This window comes from Phyllostomus hastatus, unplaced genomic scaffold, assembly GCF_019186645.2.
Source record: "Phyllostomus hastatus isolate PE091 unplaced genomic scaffold, TTU_PhHast_1.1 phas_scaffold_345, whole genome shotgun sequence".
Classification (NCBI taxonomy): domain Eukaryota; kingdom Metazoa; phylum Chordata; class Mammalia; order Chiroptera; family Phyllostomidae; genus Phyllostomus; species Phyllostomus hastatus.
In genome coordinates, this window is record NW_025334024.1 from 7,372,581 (window position 1) to 7,394,317 (window position 21,737).

At 40.5% G+C, this 21,737-nt stretch overlaps 1 protein-coding gene across 1 annotated transcript; it reads right to left on the bottom strand.

Annotated features, from left to right (window-relative positions):
* Nucleotides 1-499: 499 nt before the first annotated feature.
* On the bottom strand, nt 500-21,602 carry CENPN (centromere protein N). The gene is made up of 11 exons (XM_045818507.1): nt 21,519-21,602; nt 17,772-17,952; nt 16,487-16,532; nt 14,567-14,626; nt 14,192-14,268; nt 6,944-7,120; nt 5,305-5,406; nt 4,100-4,163; nt 3,487-3,599; nt 1,376-1,502; nt 500-1,123 (listed from the first exon to the last, which is right to left on the bottom strand). The coding sequence occupies exons 2-11, from the start codon at nt 17,940-17,942 to the stop codon at nt 1,041-1,043; spliced, it is 1,020 nt and encodes a 339-aa protein (XP_045674463.1). The 5' UTR covers nt 17,943-17,952; nt 21,519-21,602; the 3' UTR covers nt 500-1,040.
* Between the last annotated feature and the right edge of the window lie 135 nt (nt 21,603-21,737).

Consider the following 21,737-nt stretch of genomic DNA (forward strand, 5'->3'; position numbering starts at 1 on the left):
ATGTATTCTCATTTCCTTAAGCAGGTGCTTCTGTCTTGGAGGGCCTCAGGGTGCAGCCTCAAGTGATCCCACTAAACGCTGGATAATACGATTAGCATCTCATTCAGGTTGCGGTTGCCCATCCTTGCCAAGCACCAGGGAGGGCTGTTGGCTGTGAGAAGCCAACCCAGGAACTTGTAGCGCCTCTGGGCAGACCTAATGCAGGCATGCAGGCACTGAGCAGAAGTGCCTGCCCCTCGGGCACAGATGCTCTAAACCACAACTATGAGCCATAAGGAAATCAGCATTATTAAGCCTCTGCAGACTCAGTCCTTCAATCTGAGATAACTGGAGTGTCTTTGCCATAGTTAATGAAATCTAAAAACCTATCTTTCACATAGGATACCCACATTAGTAAAAAATACCACTGCATTATAAAGCACAGCTTAACACTTTTCTGATTGTATTTATATATCTGTACATTAATCCTCATAGATATTCATCAAAAGTAACTTATATATCAGTTTTTAAATACCTTTATTCACAAATCAGTATAAAATTGGTCAGTTTGAATATCACATGTATGAGAAAATAGATAATAAAAAGCATATTTACAATGAAACCATTATTTTATATAACTGAATCATCTGATTGCTATCTCCTGCAATAATAATTTAATGGACCCAAGTCTCATTATCCTAGAAAGTTTTGAGTTTGGTAGTTTCTTGGTGCTTCTTTATGTAATCCAAGGGTTAAGGGAAAATTCCTGAAAACCAGCAATTGGAACCAGGCCTCACTATGAGTGAGGAGAGACAGATGTGAAAGAACACCTTGTCACTTATTCTAGGCCCACAACTGCTGCACTTTGCAGAATATGGGGGAGAGGGGAGCATACAGTGGAAAAGGAATGAGTCATTCCCAACCATTATACTGAACATTTCTAAATTAAGGGTTCATGTCTAAAGCACAGGTTTTTGACAGAAGCTATTCAGCTATCTATGAAGTGAAATGTGTATGTGATATAGTCAGGGAGATGTGATGTTTACAAAACCATATACATCTTATTTATCTTTAATTTTAAAATAATTCATTCTCTTTTTGGGTATGCAAGTGAGCAATGGAGAAAGTGGTGCATCTGCAATACCTGAAATTAAAAAAAGAAAAAGAAGAGAAAATGAAATAATCATGGTGCAAAGATTTGAATCAGTTTTAAAAATGGGCGAGATTAGAGTGTGGATCATGGAACCCCATTAAATGCAGAAGCAGAATATGCAATAATAGAACATGATGGGATAGCAGACTGGCCATGAGAAAGCTCCCAGGTAATTAGTCAGCAAAGAGAGATTTGAATGTACTATGTTATTCATTCTTCTAGCTTGCAAAATAAACTACTTGCCTGCTGGTGCCAAGGACTTCAATGCTTCCAGAAGATTTGGGCTAGAGAACTTGACTAGGCACCGGAGGGGTTCATTTCTTTCAGCCAAGATGCCCCTATTTAAGTCACTTTTGAATTTTGTTTCAAGCTGTCAACAAAATATATTTATAAATGACTATTAAAACATATCAGTTGGAATGGCAAAATAAAACAGAATCAGATTGTGCATTTCATTAATTTTTATCATCAAAAAATATAGGGATTACCTGGCTGGCGTAGCTCAGTGGACTGAGCGCAGGCTGGGAATCAAAGTGTCACAGGTTCGATTCCCAGCTAGGGTACATTCCTGGGTTGCAGGCCAGAACCCCCAGCAACTGCACATTGATGTTTCTCTCTCTCTCTCTCTCTCCCTCCCTTCCCTCTCTAAAAATAAATAAATAAAATCTTTAAAAAAATATATAGGGATTAATGGGGGGAGACACTAATTTGAGAGAGGGAGGGAGACATGGCGGGGGAGAGAGAGAGACAGACACACACACACACACACACACACACACACACTCTAGTTTGTTGTTCAAATAAGCATTAGGCCTAAGTGAGCAGATTAACAGTAGATTTCAAGTGTGGCCTGTAGCTGTAGGGACACTAGGCAGAAAGAATTTTATGGAGGGCTTAGGGGGAGGAGAGTGCTGTGATTATGAACATGGGCATTAGATTAGGATGATCATGATTTGAATTCTTTTATGGTGGCAATTGGCTTGTCCTCCACCCTGGCCTTCCTGGTAGCTAGTGGCACACTTCTAGAATGAGCTAGGTTTACAGTACTAACTAGGCTACTGGTTTTTTCTCCATATGATACCAACTGGGCTATATAATGGCTTATTTATCCACTCTTTTATTCAACAAGCTTTTTTTTATTTTATCCAAATTGGCTTTTTATTAATAGTAAAGACTGTTGGCCCTGCCCAGTGTTCAGTTGGTTGAGCTTTGTTCTGTAAACTGAAAGGTAGCAGGTTCAATTCCCTGTCCGGGTCCATGCCTAGGTTGCAGGTTCATCTCCATTTGGGATGCGTGTGAGAGGCAACTGATTGATGTTTCTCTCTCACATCGACATTTCTCTCCATCTCTTTCCCTCCTTTCCTCTCTCTTTAAAATCAATAAGCATGTTCTTGGGTGAGGATTAAAAAAAAATAGTAAAGACTATTGACACATACTACTTGCAAATAGTACAGGCACAAAAATTATAAAAATAAACTAGCAGATATTTAAGAGCAAATGTAAAGTTTGTATATTAGGTCATTAAAGATTTTGTATACTTTTTTATACTGTTATTATAAACTAGATATATGAAGTAAAAAAAAAAAGAGCAAGGTGCAAATCAGCAACTATCATATGCTACCATCTCTGCTTTTAAAAGGAAAAGGATATGGACAAACAGTCCACATGTGCATAGACTACCTCTGGAAGATTACTCAGCCATTAATTGTTGCCTAAGGGACTGCATCAAGGAGTGAGAAAGAAACTGCCTTTTATTGAATAGCGTTTGGTACAATTTAAAAATTTTTAGTCAATCATGTACAAATTCTTAAATATTTTGATTAGTAATTTAAAAAATCCCAATGCTTTATTTACTGACTTGAAAGACAAAGAAACATTGATTTGTTGAAACACTTATTTATGCATTCATTGGTTGCTTCTTGGGTATGCTTTGACTGGGGATTGAACCGGCAACTTTGATGTGTGGGGACAGTGCTCTAACCAGCTAAGCTACTTGAGCAGGGCTGATTCACAAGTCTTTATAGGCAACCCACTATGGTGTATGTATTGTTCTAGTGTAGATGGGCTAAAAAGATGTAGACTACAATTTTCCCCCTCAAAAATACAGATCATAGCCAGTTTTACATAACTGAATTAATATGAAAGATGACATGAAAAGACAAATTAAAAATTTCCAAGGGTCTTCTTTACTGGTAGGGGAGCTTACTAACTGTGATAGAGAAGTCATAAATTTATTATACGAAATTGAGGCAACAAATGAATAAGAAACAGTTTCTCAGAACCATTTTCCACTTGGAGTTTTTGTTCTTTTGAAAAAAACTGATAACTGTAGATAATTTATAGTAACATCCTACCTTATATTGTGCAAATTCTAGTCTTGGTTGAGGGTAGTCTCCAAAAACTTCTTGAGTAATTCTTTGGACTCTGTCTTTTTCTATTCTGTTTTCATGAATGATCCTTGAATCCACTATAGATGGAAGATTTCAAATAAAACATGTTAGAATCTATTTCATCCTTAAAGTATCCTCCTTTCATTCCTAGGCTTTTAACTTGCTTGTCTAATTTAGAGATAATGTTTAACCATTACTGTTTCTTCTCTTGATTGTAATAACTTCTTATTGTAGAAAAATTGGAAAGTACAGGCTGATAAAAAAGAAAAGAAAAAACCACCCACAATTCTACCACACAGAAATAAGTACTGTTAACATTTTAATATATTTCTATCTAGCCCTTTTTTAATATTTTTCTATCTAGCCTCAGTGACTACAAATATGTATATTTTTAAAACTGGAATTATAATACACACAATTTTCTATCCTTTACTTAACATGAATGAAATCAATAGCAGTTTCTACATCATTGGAGAGTCATAAAAATGTTCAGTTCATAATGGCTGTACCATTTCATTTTACTATCATTTTAAAAGTGTACTTCCAAATTTCAGTTTTTACTTTAAAACACACATACTATTTATATCTAGCCCAAGGCTTCTTTCTTGTGGAGGTGTAGTAGCGTTGTGAGTTTCAAAGGTCTAGGGGAAAAAAAAAAAGAAAAAAGTGAATGTTTTCCTAATTTTAACACCTTGAGGTACAGCTATTAATTGATTTTAGTACACAAAAGTATGTCAAATTTTATCTTTATCTTTCTCAAAAAGAAGAGATTTGAGGTCACATCTGGCTGAGCTGAGCATTTCTCCTAGAGCAGGGTACTGCTGAGACTGCTGGGGCCAGCAACATGGCTGTTTTGCCTGAGGGGCCCTGTCTGTACCCTTTATCGTAAAAATGGATCTGGAAGAAACAGGTGGTGAGGGCAAAAGCTACAAAAATCAAGGCCATATTTGCAATGTTTATAGCTATGTCTTCATAACCCTAAACAACTCGCTGAGATTCCTTTTGGAAAAATAACTTTCCCACTGAAAGTCTGAATTTCTCAAATCCCTTCTGTGACCTTCCTTCCGCCATCAAAACCACTGTGCCTAGAACAGGTGAAATACGTAAGTACAGGGTGGGACCCAAGTAGGTTTATAATTGTGAGTATATGAAACACAGAGTACATTCTTGTGTTATTAATTACTGTATCATTTTCCATACAAACAACTGTAAACCTACTTTTGCTCCACCCTGTATAATACACGTAAGGGCTCAGATTTACACACAGAGCATTAGTGAGTCACCCACTGAGTCTGAACACATGAGCACACAGGTGCCATGCAAAGGAGCAAACAACCCTGGGCCTGTGAGGCCAGATCTGTTCTTATCATTAAAGGGAAACAGTGCATTTAAATAATTTTAACAGACAAATAAATTGTGGAACTTAATAAACCAACGCTTTTTCCTTCACTTCTAACCCCTGTATCACCTGATTGACTGATGGGAGAAAAACTTTGCTTCTTTCTTGCACAATAGAACAATGTAATTAGCTTGAAAAGGCAGTGTTAAGTTATTCTAAAAAGAAAAGAAATTCTAATTAGAGTAGCTGATCTGGAAACTGGGATCTATGCCATCATTTTGTTTCTCTTCATGTTAACCAACTGAAAGCTTTCTCTACTTCAATAATACCCGAAGGGATCTCCTTTTACTGGAGGTGGACTTTCCCACCTGCCCGGTGGCCTCTAACTCATGTGTAAAGAGAAAAAGGAGACTTAACCTGAAAGAATGTCACTGATAGCTCACCTGATTATACTGCTCAAAAACAATAGCCTTAAGAGAGTCCAGATATCGGCTTCTGAAGTCCATTTTCACAATCCGATGGTGTTTGCTAGCAATTGTCAATGCCTTGAAGTGAAAGTTGTAAGACTATTAAGATTACTGTGTCTATACTTGTATTTATAATATTTGTGGAAGTAAAATTAGGAATTGCAGTAAATGAATAGTTTCTATTTAAGAGTGAAAAGAAATGCAGAAAAATGAGAAAAATGTAATCTCATGTCCTGTTACTCAAAAAAAAAAAAAAGCCTAATGGCATAAAATAATCAGAAATACAAAGTCTTTTGTACCATTTTTAGACATATTTAAAGTTAGGAATTATAGTAAGTTCAGACCTAGAAGTAAACAATGAATACTCAAATGTTACCGTTTTAGACTACCAGTCATCTAATACTACAACAATACTGCCACACAAAAAGGCAAATATATATGCTTTAGAACAATACTGAAGAATAAATACATATTAAGTGCAATTTATAAAAGCTTCCCATTATCTGGAGAAACAAGTGGGAAGGCTGAAACAGAATTAGTAAGGTAAGATATTTACCTGGAACTGGAGGGTAGAGATAAGTTTGCCTTAAGATACACAAAGAAAACAAACAGCTTTTGGTGTAATGTTTAAGCCAGTTGTTGCAGGGTGGACTCACCTGGCTGTAGGTGGATGAATGACTACTCTAAATTATGGATGAAGAGACCCCAAACATAAAGCAGCAGAGGTAAGTGTTAAAGGGAAGTAGAAGCAAGCTGCAGTAGATATCTTCCTGCCATTCCAGTAAATAGCCCAGGAATTTAAATGACCAGCAAGTCTGTCTGCTGGGATCCCATAGCTCTCGAATCCAGAATCCTGGAGTGCACGGTCCACTTAGCACTAGAGATAATGCAGCCAGGATGGTGGAGCTGCTCACCTACAACCGGCTGAAATGAAAGCTCTGGAACCAGCTGAGGTGCCATTGTAATTGTGAATGTTAATAGAGAATAGAAGTAGCAGCAGTCACCAGGCCTACACAGCGGTGGCTTATTCTGGGGAAAGATGCTAGGAAGCCAGAGCCATAACAAGAAGCAGGCTCTGAATAGAGGCCCCTTTTTATGTTAAAGCAGTCTTCTTGTGTACAGAATGTGGGGAGAATGATTACAAATGAAAATAATGTTCATTATTAATAGGCAAATTATGCAATCACAAAAAATGATGTGTATCATATGGAACCACATGGAAATGTTTAAAAAACAAGCGACAGATGCTAAGTACAACTCTGGTTTTGTAATAAAACATCTGAAAGGAAATAACAAACTGTTAACAGTAGTTATCCTGAGTAAATGGGATTGGGAAGAAGGGTATGAAGTTTTAAAAGACTTAACTGTTGGTCTTTAGAGACTTCTGTGTTGGTTAAAGTTTTACATTAAACTTGCATTACTTCTAGATTTAAAGACGATAATGAAGAGCTCCAAACCAATGCTCAAATTGCTTTCCCATTTGCAGAAGAACCACACTTGCTTACCTTAGGAAGTCAAGAACTACATGTGACACTTTTATATATAATGCTTAAACCTACACAGACCTCTGAGATAGGATAATAAAAGTTTATAGCTGTAGTGATTGGTTCCATACCTGGCCCAGAAGGGGAATACTGCTCCTCAACTGCGAGGAAGAAATGAAAGCGTATGGAGTCTGGGGATAATACACCACGTAAGTAGGTTTGTACTGGTTTGGCTTCCTATACTGTGTTCCCCAGGCAATTCGAATCCATACTGCATTCTCCTCAGCATCTCTGAAGGTGACCGATACCTTATTTAAAAAAAAAAAATTAAGTTTCCTAGTTAAAATCTCGTGGCACCAAGAAAGAACACATGTTTTCTAAGGGGGAAGGATGTCATTATAATCTTCCACATAGCCCTTTCTCCTACTTTTCATTACAGTGCTTTAGGAATCTTTGAGAAAATATTTTGTGGTTGTTTTGTAGACATATACACCTTGCAAAGTCTTTTGGAAGAAAATAATTTTTTAAAAGATTTTATTTATTTTTAGAGAGGGAAGGGAGGGAGAAAGAGAGAAACATCAATGTGCGGTTGCTGGGGGTCATGGCCTGCAACCCAGGCATGTACCCTGCCTGGGAATCGAACCTACGACACTTTGGTTTGCAGCCCGTGCTCAATCCACTGAGCTACGCTAGCCAGGGCTAGAAAAAGAATTTTTAAATCTACAACAGGGTATGATGCCAAAATTTTTCAATAGTTTCTTGGGCTTGTCTTGAAAAACTGTGTTCCTCTACCTGTAAGAGTTTATGAGTAAGGCAGCCTTACAAATGACGTACTTGTTTTAAAATGGAGCCTTTCTAGAGTTGAAAGACTTAAGAAAAAAAAAAACAAAAACTCATAGGCACAGACAACAGCATGGTGATTAGCAGAGGAAAAGTGGGTGGGGAGAGGTAGAAAAGGGTAAAGGGATAAATGGTGATGGAAGGAGACTGGACTTGGTGAACACACAATGTACAGATGATGTGTCATAGAACTGTACACCTGAAACCTATATACTTGTATTAAATGTCACTCCAAGAAACTCAATAAAAATGGAGCCTTTTTAGCAGAGTGTGCCCTATAAAATTTAATAGTAACACTTCTATGTAGTAATAAGAATATACTAACTTAAAAATATACGAATCCTAATGCTTTTATAAATGTAGCTGAGATGCTAAAAATTACTTTAAAGGAAAGTTATGTGGTCAGAATATAGGAAATTCTACTTGGTTTCCATTTCATGGATAAAATGTAAACCTTTCTAAAGTTGTAAGGATGATTACCAGTTCATCTGGAATTCAGCAGCCTACTCTTAGATTAGTAGCTCCCCCTTAGAGTTCAGGCCCTGCAAAAGGAGGCACCTGAGACAGGTGTACTTGGCCGGCCCATGTCTCTTTATTTCCTCCCTCTTATATCATACTCCAGTAAAGCAGGTTGCAATGTGGCTGCTGGAATTAAGAAGGCAGTTTCTTTGACTCTGCCCACTCTTTATTTGGCTGCTTTTCCACATTCCCTTGTGGAAGGGATGTGGAAAAGCATCCCTTGGTGCATCATATAAGGAACCCTCCCCAGTCCTAGGTGGGGACGGTGCAGAGCTGCCTGGCTTTCCCTGAGTGAACAGTACGGAGATTGGCCCCCAACAGAGGGACCACTACTGCCCTGAATGGAAGATTAAGTCTCGCTCTGATTAGCATCTTTGTGTTGTGTTACTAAAGCAAAAACACCTGTAAGATCAAAACTGAATACAGTATACTGAGGGCACACTTTAATTAGAGGGAGAAAACTGGTAGCACGCAACACATTCAGGTAGTCTCTCTAGCCCAGAATGAGAATCTTTTAAGTGAGGGTTCATGGATGGGCTTAACGAGGCCTGTGACCTCCCTGACCTGGATGCAGAGTCAGGTGTACAGGTCTAAGTGTACGCTTTTCTGGAGAGAGGTTCTGGATCACTTGCCAAAATTCTCATTAGGGTCTATGATCTAAAAAAGGTTAAAAACATCAGTGGGCTAGGAGAAAAGGCTGTCCCCAGCGTCAGTGTAGTCCCGGCCCAGCTCGCATCCAGGTGTTCCAGCTCACTTTCTTAGAGTAAAATAGACGCCTGAAGAGGTGGGGCCCGGATACAAACTTTTATTATTATCCAAAGAAAATATTTCAATAGATATCATCCCACAATAGCTGGGATAAAGCATTTTTCACTAACAATAGATTAATAATGCTCGAGCTTAACTGGGTGACTAATCCCACCAAGGTTCCTAAGTCGTTTGGCTAACCTGGGACCATACCCTCCAGGGGAGTCCAACCCACAGCCCAGGACGGCTGTGAATGCGGCTCAACACAGAATTGTAGATTTACTTAAAACATTATGAGATTTTTTTTGTTTGTTTTTGTTAGTGTGTGGCCAAGACACCTCTTCTTCTTCCAGTGTGTCCCAGAGACACCAAAAGTTGGACACCCCTGGTGCTCTCAGTTACTACCACCCGCAAGCTACATGAAGATATAAAAAAAGGTTAGCGTGAGAATCAAATGAACCTTATAACACATAGAACTGCCACATACTTAACAGACTATTCATGATAGTCTGATACATGGTATACAGGCATAAAAAAGAGTCAATGTGGTTTTTATAATTGAAACATTTTTTTCACCTGTCCCTTCTTTGTAAGTTTTCCAAGAACTTTGTATTCTGAATGGTTTTACCAACCTGCCCACCCCATGCCCTCCCTCTCTCAAAGGCTCTGTACTGGATCCCTGAACTTCAGGCTCTATCCATCACTCCCCAGTTAGGTCCCCTGTGCCTTCTCACACCAGCTTCTCTATCCAATTGATTCAAGGGTAGGAGTTCTTAACAGGAAGTCCATAGTTAGAATTCAGGGTACCTATGAACTTGGTAGGGGAAAAAATTGTATCTTTATTTGCCCTAATTTCTAACTGAAATTTATCATCTCCTTCAATTGTGATGGTAGGCAACAAAACAGTAGAATTTTAGGACCAATTACATTGTTGTTTACAGAAACCCTAAATTTTTAAAAATCACATCACAGTTGTTGCAGATGCCTCAAAACTTTACACCCATTACTGCTTAGAAACTAGTTGTTTATTGACCCACCAAGAGATTATTGTATAAAGAAGCACATGCATAACTACATAACAATTTAGCATTTTAATAAGTGTATGTTAATATAGTTGGTTTCCCTTGTAATTCTATGTGTTTTATTTTATAGCCTTTAAAACCACTTTTCTGAGAAGTGGTCCATGAGCTTCATTAATGGCCAAAGGGGCTCCTTGGCACAGAAAAGGTTAAGATGCCTGTCCTAGAGCAGCAGGCGAATCTCTTCAATCCCGAGCACCAGGAGATGCTACTTGGTATGACATCACCACCACCAGCCTTCAGGAAAGTGGGGTTATCCATCACTGGTCATGTCATGAGGAGGAACATGAAGATGAGCTGGGAGTCCTGTCATTTGAGAAAAGGGGTTAGGACATGCTGACCAGTTCAGACCAGGGGACTCACGGATAGAGAAGACACAGGAGCTTTACTTGTACGTCTCTATCTTCTAAAATGTACAGTGCACACAGCACCTCGGTCTCTACTGGCCTTTCAAACAGGACAGATATGTCCCATAATGAAGCTGCTTTGTCCCCCTGGCCTCTCCTGCTAGTCTGCCTGAAATTCACTCGGGGGCAAAAGCTTTTGGAATACAGCAGTGATGAAAAGAGAAGAAGGCTAACAACTGAATACATGGGCACTAGAGTAGGAGGAAATGTGTTTCGGACTCTTCTCCTTGAATGGTGGGGGCAGGAGGCACAGGGCTCAGAGAACACGAGTTCCTGGTGTCTGGGAGAGGCATCGAGGGAGGAGAGGGCACTGAGAAGGAAGGAAGCAGATACACTCTGAACTGGAGCCGAGCGAAGCTCTCTAGGAGGTTTCTTATTTGGGGTAAAGCAGTGTGGGAACGCTGCCCAGAGTGGTTTTCAAAATGTGTTAGCCAGTCCTGTCCAGCTTTATAAAAAAGCTGGTTCCACAAGGGTCCAGGCCATAAATCCACAACATTCACAGAGAGTTGGCCAGGGACTCTGTGTCAATGAGGCTTTGTTTGGGGGGAAAAAAAAAATCAAAAGCAGCTGTGTGTGCCACACCCAAATGGGACTCTCCTTTGATCTCCGAAAAAATTTTAATTTCACGGTAAGACTATTTTTCAAATATAATCAAAGATGACTTTGGAGCAAGGTATAAAAAGTATTCATAAAAGAGAGAAGAAAAGGGAGAGACATATCTTCCCTTTGGCTCACAATTCTCCTTGAATTAATTTATAAATTAAATGAAGCCCCACTGCTGAAGATTTTGTTTTATAAATCTGATAAAATGATTCTAAGATTCATCTTAAAGAATGGTCAGGGTGTTTTTGATAAAGAAGAGTAATCGGGGATAGAGGCAGGGTGGACTTGCCTCAATGGTTATTAATAACCATTAAAAAACTGCAGTGATGAAGGGAATGGGGGAGTTTGCAAAGAATGTGCCCAGTTCATTTATTGCCCAGCATTTGCTGAGCCCTTGCCTGGGTCAGTGGGGAGCAGGATGGTCAGGGTTCTACTCTCAGGGAGCCTGCAGGCTGGGAGGGAAACTGACAGTTCAACCAGAAAATGGGAAGAGTTGGTGATGAGCACAGGACAGGGGGCAACCAGTCTAGTCAGGGAAGCACTCCGAGGGAGCACCATTTAAGTGGGGGTAAGAGGGACGGGGAGGAATGAAGCTATTCCAGGTGGTGGAGGCTATTCCAGCCAGAGGGAAGAGCCTATGGTAAGTTCAAGGACTCAAAGAAGATTAATTCAGTTTAGCTGGAGTGTAGAGTACAGCTGATGTCACCTGAGAGGCAGGCACTGGATCCAGGGGGACGTGAGGAGGAACACACCAAGGAGTAGAACAACAGAGACTCTAGAAGTATGAATGAATCTGAAGAGTCCAGTGAGGATAACACCCATAGAAAAAGCTGAATTAGTAAACAAATAGTGTTGGGCTAAGTCATTAGCTTCTGAAAGAGAAATCGTTAGTGAGTCTATTCATCTCTCCCTCCATCTTCCACCAAAGAAAATTCCTGCAGCTTAGCTTCATTGGTGGAGGGCTGAGTGCAGTACCAGTGGGATGCTCTGGTGAAGGGAAAACATATAGGAAAGGAGTTAGTCATGGAGACAGTACAGGACCAGTTTAGGATGTGTGGAAGACAACCAGAAGACAGATGTACAAGAACAAAGGGTTTGACTGCCAGTTGTCTGAGAGTGTGACCTTGAGCACAAAAATGGATGTTGCGCATCTTAAAAAAAAATTTTTTTTAATTTATTTTTAGAGAAGGGGAAGGGACAGAGAAAGAAACACTGACCAGGAATTGAACCAGTGACACTTTGCTGCATGGGAAGACGCCCAATCAACTAACCACACCTGTCAGAGTTGTTGTGCATCTTTCTAGCCCCAGCATCTGGCACATGGCAGAAAGGAAGCCGAGAGAACCTGCCCAGTGTAGATGTGAAGAGCATGGCCTGGAAGCCACCTGCCTAGGTTTAAACTCTGGTTCTGCTGTTTTCAGCTGTGTGACCCAACTTACTTCACCAGCAGGATGCAATGAGTTAATAATTGGAAAGGGGTTAGAATAGGGCGCAGCTCACATGGTGTTTGCAATCAGCACGACTGTTGAAAGAGAAAGGGCCACGGGATTGTGATAAGTATCACTGGCACACTGCAACAGGGAGGTTCTCAAACTTGATTGGGCATCAGCATCACCTGGAGGGCTTGGGCTCACCCCCAGTGTCTGATTCAGTAGGTCTAGGATGCGGCCCAGGTATCTGCATGTGTAACAAGTTCCCAGGTGATGCTGATTCTATTGATCCTGAGATCACACTGTGAGAGCCACAGCCCATTAAAAACTCAGTTTCAACCTGGCAGTGAGGGTGCTAGCCAGACTGCAAGGGACTTCTGCATAAAGCCAGCCATGTTGGAGCACCCTTTCAAAAAGTCTTTTCAGGAGGGCTTTGAAGGGGAGCAGTAAATAACACCCCTCTTTTCTACCCTTCTGAACAACTAAGAAGTGAGGCAAAAGAGTTGGCAGGTGGAGGTCAACATATAACTCATATTACCAAGAAATTGGTGACCGGCTCATATTTGCAGGCAAATGGCCCTCTGGACAATATAACCCAGAGTCGGGCAGAGTTGCCCAGGTGGCTGCTGGCAGAATCACTCTGGGTGGCCTCCCTTGCAGGGGCAGAGCCAGGCCCTGGAGCAACAGACTAGAGCAGGTGGCCCCTGCAGGCAGCTGCTCTCACTCAGGTTAGGTCAGTGCTCCTGCTGGAGAAAGGGGGAGGGGAGGTGGTGAAGGGACACCTCTACATGAGGGACATCACAGGAGCAAGAAATATTTGCCTCTAAGTGTTTTATGCTTAATGATGAACATGGAGAGTGGGTGTACTTTTACTGAGACTTGGGCATGTGTATAAGTGGTAGAGTAGGAATCAGATGAGATTGAGAATGTGAAAGACTCGAGAAAAACCAAGCACACAAACCCTAAGAGGATGTAGGAGATGGATGCAAAGCACACAAGAAGGGTCATTATAAGAAAGGAGAAGCATATGTTCAGTGACAAATGGATGCACAGAAAGAATGAGAGAAGTTATGACGCATGAAGTAAGGAGAGGCAAAGACAGGTCAAGGAATCTGTACATGAAAGAAGAGGGAACGCTACCATTCTAGGGAGGATGGACACAGCGTGGTGAATGAGACAGATTTGTTGGCATGTCTTCATATGTAAGGAGGACTAAGGCAGACTAAAGTGGAAGGACAAGACAATGAAGTAGGAGAGGTTGTTAGAAAGAAGGATCACAAGATAATAAGGTGGTGCTTGTGGAAATGGAGTGGCAGTAAGATTCTTCGGGTGCTCTCGAGACGCACTGACCACCACAGGAGCCACTAGGTATCCACGGCCAGGGGACTAAAATCTGTTGCAGTTAAATTAAACCAACATTTTAGTTCCTCAGTCACACTAGCCACATTTCAAGTGCTCAGTAGCCACATGTGGCTATTAGCTAGGGTGCTGGACAGTGCAATATAGAACATTTCCATCCTTGCAGAGATCTGTTGGATGGGGTTGCTCTCGAAAAAGAAGCGTTTGCCCTTGAATTGAGAAGTGTGGGGAGAGGAAAGTTTTCATAATAAAAACTTTGTCTTTGTTATGGACTAGAATAGTACAGAATATTACTAATTGAAATCCTTACAAATTAAAAAAATAGTGGCAAATTTTAAATGCACAGATGCCATGAAATTGGATTTCATGGAAATTCAGAAAGATTTTGTTCTTACATTTTTTAATGCTCTCTGAAGAATTTTCTTAAATGAACTTTTGAATTGTTTCATATCAAAAAGGTCAATGTCTCCACCTGTCAAAGTGAAAAGAAAAATTAAGGGAGCTACACTGTCTTCAATAAGTGCATTTACAAAGACCCTGAGGTGAGCATTTGTGTAACCTCAACGATCAAATCACACAAGTGCTGCCGGCATTCTGACACAGCATTGCTAAATATACTGTTCATTATCCCATAAATGAGTAACAATTACCTTGTTTTGAAAGAAAAGATACTTAAGAGGAACATACTGTTATTCATTTTCAAATAGCCAAAATATCCAGTACAAATGTTAAATTAAAGAACAAAATGAAAATAAAAGGGAAAACGTTACCTGGTTCTTTAGTCATCTGAAAAACATCCCAAACTTTCTGGTGCCGATGAAATTGAGTATCTGAGAAAGGGAGGAAGAGCTTATTGCTATTCTATCAAAGAACTTTTAAGTAATGTGTTTATGAATATATATATATATTTAGTAACATGAAGGTGGAGAAACTAATGGTAATTTACAAATTAGGTTATATATTTTTATTCAAAACATAAATTTTACATGGATTAAATTTACTCCAGACAAACAAAACACATCATAAAAAACTACTCAATCTAGTAGAGCTCTAGCATTTACTCTTAAGTCAGATCACTTATTCTCTTTCTACATAGAATGCGGCATTTACTGAGCAGGCCCGGAATAATGCGCTCCCCGTGACCGGTGTGTGCGCTGGCTGGATGTTCCTTTGTCTGGAGCAATCTTCTCCCAGCTTGTTGCAGACTTCATTCCTGCACCTCATCTAGGCTCTGCGAAAATGCCATCTATGCCATGGCCTATCCTGATCATCCTACCCCAACTGACTCCCATCCCACCCTGCTTTAGTTTCCTTCACTACCTGACATTATATCATATGTTTAAAGGGTCATTTATACAGTCCTTGTCTTCCCAGCCAGAACCTGTGACATGCAGGACTTTGTCTTGTTCCCTGCTATATTCCCAGTGTCTAGACACTGGCTGGCATGAAATGAGTGCTCTGTATATAGTTGATGAATAAATGAATGAACATATGAATCTATGACACAGGAGACACCCTTCAGGAGTTATAAACTTAAGGGTGTCTTGGAGTAAAAATGGACCTAGGAAGTTATTAAGTTTAATCCCACCACATTATCATCCTGGATAGACTCTGTTCCTGCACTGACCTCTGTCTGCATCCCTGTATCTTTGCACCTAGGACCAAAGTGCTCTGCACTCCATAAAAAGGGGCTGTTGGCCCCAACACTCAAGGGCACCAACTTGCTATGCTTTATGTACTTTCTTGTCCTTCCTACAATTTAGTGTCTTTTTTTTCTTTATTTGGTGCCTTGGTGTCCCCACCTCCCCTCTCACTCCACTTAAGGCAATGGTCTGACAATTCTTGATTACCTAAATTTTGTCTGAAATGGGTATAACCTGGCACAATGTGACGCCTGCCCAAGAGACAGCATCCAAAGCATTTTTGTTCCTTTCTGGTATTTTCCTCTTGGTTCTGTGTTTCAGAGTTAAGATGGCTTGCTAATTGATCTCTGAATAAGGTTGTTGTAATAATAATAGAAACTAAAATATTTTGTTGTTAATGATTCCATTAAACATCATGCAAAAGTTCATGACAATTGGCAAGGACTTAAATACACATGAAGGCATTTCCTCAAACAGAATATGTCCTAGACTAATCTGTGGTCTTTGAGAACACCATGGTCTGCCTCTAGTGTCCCCTATCTCAGCAAGGAACTCTGTCTTCCTTTCAGTTGCTCCTACAGACCCTAAGGCCATGTGGGCTCCTCCTACTCACTCCCCCAGGCCATACCGCCTTCGAAGTCCACTTTTTATCCTTACATTCCTTACAAGATGCACCATCGTAAGCCCAAATTTTCAGAAATATATTTTCAATTCTGTTAATAATACAAATCTTAACAGATATTTACTATGTGCTTATTATATGCCAGTTACTGTGCTAAGAGCTTTTCAAGCAGTTCATTTAACCCTCACAATGATCCTGTGCTATATTATATTAACGGTGCTAGTATTACTTCCATTTTACTTAATAGAAGTCTGAGGCCTAGAAAGGCAATGTGACTTGGCAATGGACACAAGACTAGTAAGTGACAGAGCTGGGATTTTACACACCAGGTCAACTTGACTGTAGAACCAGAGGCCTTACATACAAAACTGCCTCTCTGATGAAACTGGATTGGTTAAATGTAAATACAAATCACCAAAACTTACAGATGATGTCTAAAAGGGCAGCGTCACTGACACGTGCACGCTTCTCCTGAAAGAGAAAGTAAAATATCCAGTAAATATAGCTGCAGGTTTGGTTCTACCCCACTTATAGCACACTTTTGAACTGCTTACAGACCAGGAGCACCCTCTCAACACCTTACTGACAACCTGTCTCTGACCTATGCTCTCCTGTTAAGTAACAAATACACCTTTTGATTCCTGTTTCAGTACAGGCACTCACAACTGTTCTCCCACAATCTACTCCTCATTTATCACTTTTAACTTTTTTTTTTTTTTAATCAAACTTCTGGACTTCCCCTACAACAGGGTTTCTTAACTAGGCACTACTGACATTGTGAGTCAGATAATTCTGTATTTGGAGAGCTGTCACAGAAGGCTAAGGGGCTTCCTGGCCTCTGTCCACTGGAAGCCAGCAGCACCCCCCCTCCCCACAGTTCTGACAACGAAAAATGTCTCCAGACATTGTGTCCTCTGGAAGACAAAATCATCCCAGCTGAGAACCACTGTTCTATACGTACACATTTATATGTATGCATGGCATATAGTTTCTTTCAGTGTACACAAAGATATAGTTTATTCTTTTTAATGGCTGAAGAGTATTTTGTTACGTGGATATATTATTGATTGGCTAATCTTCTATGTATAGTTGCAATTTTTTGGTTTTTTAAACAATGCTAGTTAATGTCTTTATATATGTCTTCACATGTTTATAACTACATATATAAATGTTTGTCAATTTTTATTTATATCTTTATTTTTAATAATTTTATCCACATGAATTTTCAGAAGTGGAATGGCTGGGTCATAAAGTATATTTACTTAAATGTAAATGTGGGAATATGGGAATTCTTTGTAACAGCAACTTTTCTGAAAGTCTGAAGTCATTTTAAAACAAAAGCAAATGATTAAATAAATACATGTGAGAGAGTGTCTCTTTCTGCACAACCTGACCAACGCATCTGAGTATTATTATCTTTTCATCTTTGACAATCTGATAGGTTAAAAAAGAATACTGCTCATTCTTTAACTTGTATTGATTGTGTTTTTCTCTCCCATGGTATTCACATTTTTCTTAATGATTTGTAAGCAGTTTTGATAAGCAGAAAAGCCAACTAAAAAATAGTGTCTTCCCCACTACAGTAGTGCATAGTTTCATCACTTCACAGTTTAGCAGCTGCTTTAAATCTCGTTTGAACCAAGGAAAGGAAAGAAAAACACCAAAGAGGGTAGCATGATGTTCAAGGTTAATCATTTTGAACATTGTTACCTCACAAAGCAGGACCAAGTCATGAACAAGAGATTCCTTTCTCTTCCGGAAGTTGATGTCCTGCAGTTGATTTTCAGATAAAAAACCCCAGGCTTGTAGGATTGTCATCATTTCAGCCATTGGGATTTTCAAGATGGTCCTCTTGATAAACTCGGCAATGGTTTCATCCATTTCTTTAGCACTTTAATAAAACAAAAACAGCACAATAATAACCAGCACAAAAATTTAACTTACCAGTGAATTATTTTTAGCATATTTCTAGCTGGGATTAGCTTTGATTTGTAGGTCAAATACCCAAATGTTTATTTTACCTTTTCTCAGGCAATCTGCAAAGTATTTCAACAAGAGGATTTAATATTTTCTCCTTAAGCTGTATATTTAAATATGTTTTAGAGTTTTAAAAAATTAGGATTCTCTCTCCTTTCTTGGTTAGAGTATTTTGATCTTTTGATGGCAATGACATGGAAATCATGAATTCATTTACTGATTCATGTAACAAGTTCCTGGGCACTTATTCATGCCAGACACTTTTCTAGGCATTGAAGTTAAATGTATCTTTAACCAAAAAGACAAAAATCCCTGCCAGTATGGAGCATCCTTTCTACTTGGGAGTGACAGGCAACAGAAAAGTCACAAAATGTATTAAAAGTGGTAAGTGCTGCAGAGAAAATGGAGTAAGTCGTGTTAGGAAACTAGTGCTAGTGAACATGGAGCAGGCTGGGAGTGAGGTGGAAGTAGGGGTGGAGAGAGTAGGCCCCACAGAGAAGTCGATATCTGAGCCAATCCTTGTAGGAGTATGCCATGTGTCTAGCTATTGGATGAATTTTCCAGGCAGAGGGAACAGCAAGTACAAAAGCCTTGGGGTCTTCAAGAAAGAAGAAGCCCTCCAGGGAGACCAGAGGGAGAAGCACAGAGGAGGTGAGGTCAGAGATCATGAAGGGCCCTGAGGGCCACTGCAAGGATCTTGGCCTTGACTCTGACAGAAACCAGCGCATGGAAGTCTTTGAGAAGAGACAGGATATGCTCTCACTTAGGTTTTCCACCAGGATTAATCTGGCTACTATACTGAGAATGTAGACTAGGAAGAAGGGAGAAACAGGATGCCAGCTAGGAGGCTACCTCGATGTAGGTTAGAGGTGATGGTAGACCAAAGTGGAGATGGTGGGAACAGATAAGATTCTGGATCCACTTTTAAGAGAAAGTCCACAGAGTTTCCCAATGGATTACATGCAGGTGTTAAGAGACAGGAATCACAGAAGATACCAAAGTAACTGAAAGAATGGAGTGGCTATTACCTGAGATGGGGAAGACTACTGGGGATGGAGGAAAGCTCAAGAATTCGGTCTGTTCTGAACATGTCAATTTTAAGGTTAAGTTTTAGACTCTAAGTGGAGAAACTAAACCACTGGAGTTATGAGCTTACAAGACACAATGGGAGCTGGAGGTGGAGAGGATTACAGTTTCTTCTTTAATGCATTGCCAATTAATATAAAGCTACTACATCACTTTTCTGGCCCCATACCTGATTCTTTAATTGTCCAAAAGGTCTTGCCACAAATCTGGTGTAGCTCCCTCAGCAACAGACAGGGTAATGATCTTCTGGAGCATAACTAAGGTTCTCTTAAAGCTGTGGCATAGGGTCGGGGGATTCTGAGCCCTTCTATTACTTTCTTTAGGGAAGAAGCTATAGGCCAAGGATGACAGTTGATCTCAACTCTACTACCTCATCTGAGGACACTGATGGACATCTCCCATTCTCCCTCAAAATACAGAACATAACCAGGCAAGCAAGTATGATTTCTAAACAAAGATTAAGTAGGATATCCTCAGACATTAAATACCCTTAACAGCCTATCTTCTAGGAAAAAGCCCACAGACCTTGCTTGATGTCTGTGTTTAAGACAAGAGGCAATAGTCAGTCTGTTGATCTCAACTGCTGCCACCACAACTACAGGATTTCTAAAGACTGAGGAATATCCTCCTACCCTACAGAAATCCCGACTGTGATTTATGTCTACTATTTAAGTGTTTGTTGAATACTGCATGTAATTTATTACCACTGACGACTTCCAAAAGGAAATGGATATTGACTGTATCTTAAAAAGACACTGCCCTGGCTGGTGTGGCTCAGTGGATTGAACACTGGCCTGCCAACCAAAGGGTTACTGGTTCAGTTCCCAGTCATAGCACATGCCCGAGTTTCAGGCCAAGTCTCTAGTAGGGGGTGTGTGAGAGGCAATCACACATTGATGTTTCTCTCCCTCTATTTCTCCCTCCCTTTCTCTCTGTTTAAAAATAAATAAAATCTTTACAACAGTTAAAACAAAAATAAAGAAGAACTATGGAGTCATTTAGAAATGCAGTGGCAGCAGAAAGAGAAAAATAACTGAGTAAAGAACATGAGAACAGAATCAGTCTCATGAAAATGACCCCAAAGTCAAGACTGAAATCCTCATGAGGCCCTGCACTGTTTCGTTTCTGCCTCTGTCCCCATCATCTACCATGATCTTCCTGGCTTTCTGAGCTACTTTAGCCTTTTAGTTCCTCTAATACAAAATGATCCCTCCAAGGTCCATCTATCTACAATTGTCCCTGACTAGAATATTCTTCCTGCACATACTCCATGGGAAACTCTTGCTGTAAATCAGGTCTCAGTTCGGATGGCTTCTCAGGGAGACTTATTTTGATCACCCAATCTGAAGTTATTTCCCGACCTTCATTGCTTGTCTCTACAGAACTATCTGAATTTATCTTGCTTATTAATTACTTCATTGCTTAACAATATTTTACCGAGCTCCACTAGGGCAGGAACTATGTTTGTCTCATCCATGGCTCTATCCCTACATGACAAATACCTGTGGAATGAAGTGTTACTTCCCTTAAGCAGTGAACCTGAGGAGATAACCTGGGAAGCATTAGGGTCCAACAGCCCGTGAAGCATCAAAAACAACAGAGGTCGGGGTGGGCTTGTTAAAATGCAGATTTCTGGGCCATATCAATTTAAACTGGGACGGGGGGGGTGGTCACTGAGTAGGGCTTGGGATTCTGTATTTTAGAGTGCCTGAGATTCTAAATTTTGGGTAGTTCGCAGAATGCCATTCTAAACAATTTGGTAGAAAGAGTTCACTCAATGTCATCAACCAAGTTGGAAAACTCTTTTGAGTAAACTCTTGATTCCCTGTGATTACCTAATTTCTTATTTCCTAGTACATAGCAGCTCAGTGCCTGGACTATAGAAGCTGGTCAAGATATATTTGTTGAATGAATTCATGACAGAAAAAAAAGAGCCCTTTTAAGCAAGTTTCCTGTAGACCTATACCGCTGAAGAGCTGCAATAAGGAGCGTAAGAACTGAACGCGAGAGGCTGCATGGACGAAAAGGGACGGAACCCATGGTTAACTGAAAAATCAAAACACCCAACACGCGGCAAAACAGCAATCTAAAACTGAGAAAGTTGCGCATCCCATCACGTGACAATTGGAGAAGGCTGGGCACAGACGCACGCTTACGCAAGTCCCCGCCCCAACCCGGGCGGACGTGAGGTCACGACCAAGCTTCATTGCCCCCTGGGACCTAAGTCTCAACCATAGTCCTTGCCTCTCCTCCTCCAACCGTGACCAAGCGCCAATCCCGTGTCTTAGGACGTGCGGCAGTCGCGGAAAAGTCGCCCAAGAGGCTTGGGATGTCGGTTCCTGAGGGCTCCCGCCCCTCCAGAGCACGATTCCTTGTCGCTAGGGCCTCTCTTACCGTTCACATCGCCAGCCGTCTCACTCCACAGCAGCTGTTCCCGCCCGCAGCGTCTTCAAAGCTGCCAATTGCAGTTCCCGCCGCCCTCGAGCCCCGCCCACTGGGGGAGGGCAAACTTTGGACTGTATCCCTAGCGTAGGGGGTCGCGTGGGAAGAGCGGCAGAGAAGTGAAACTCATTGAGCCCCCACGTCACCTTCTTAGCAGAGAATATTGTTTAA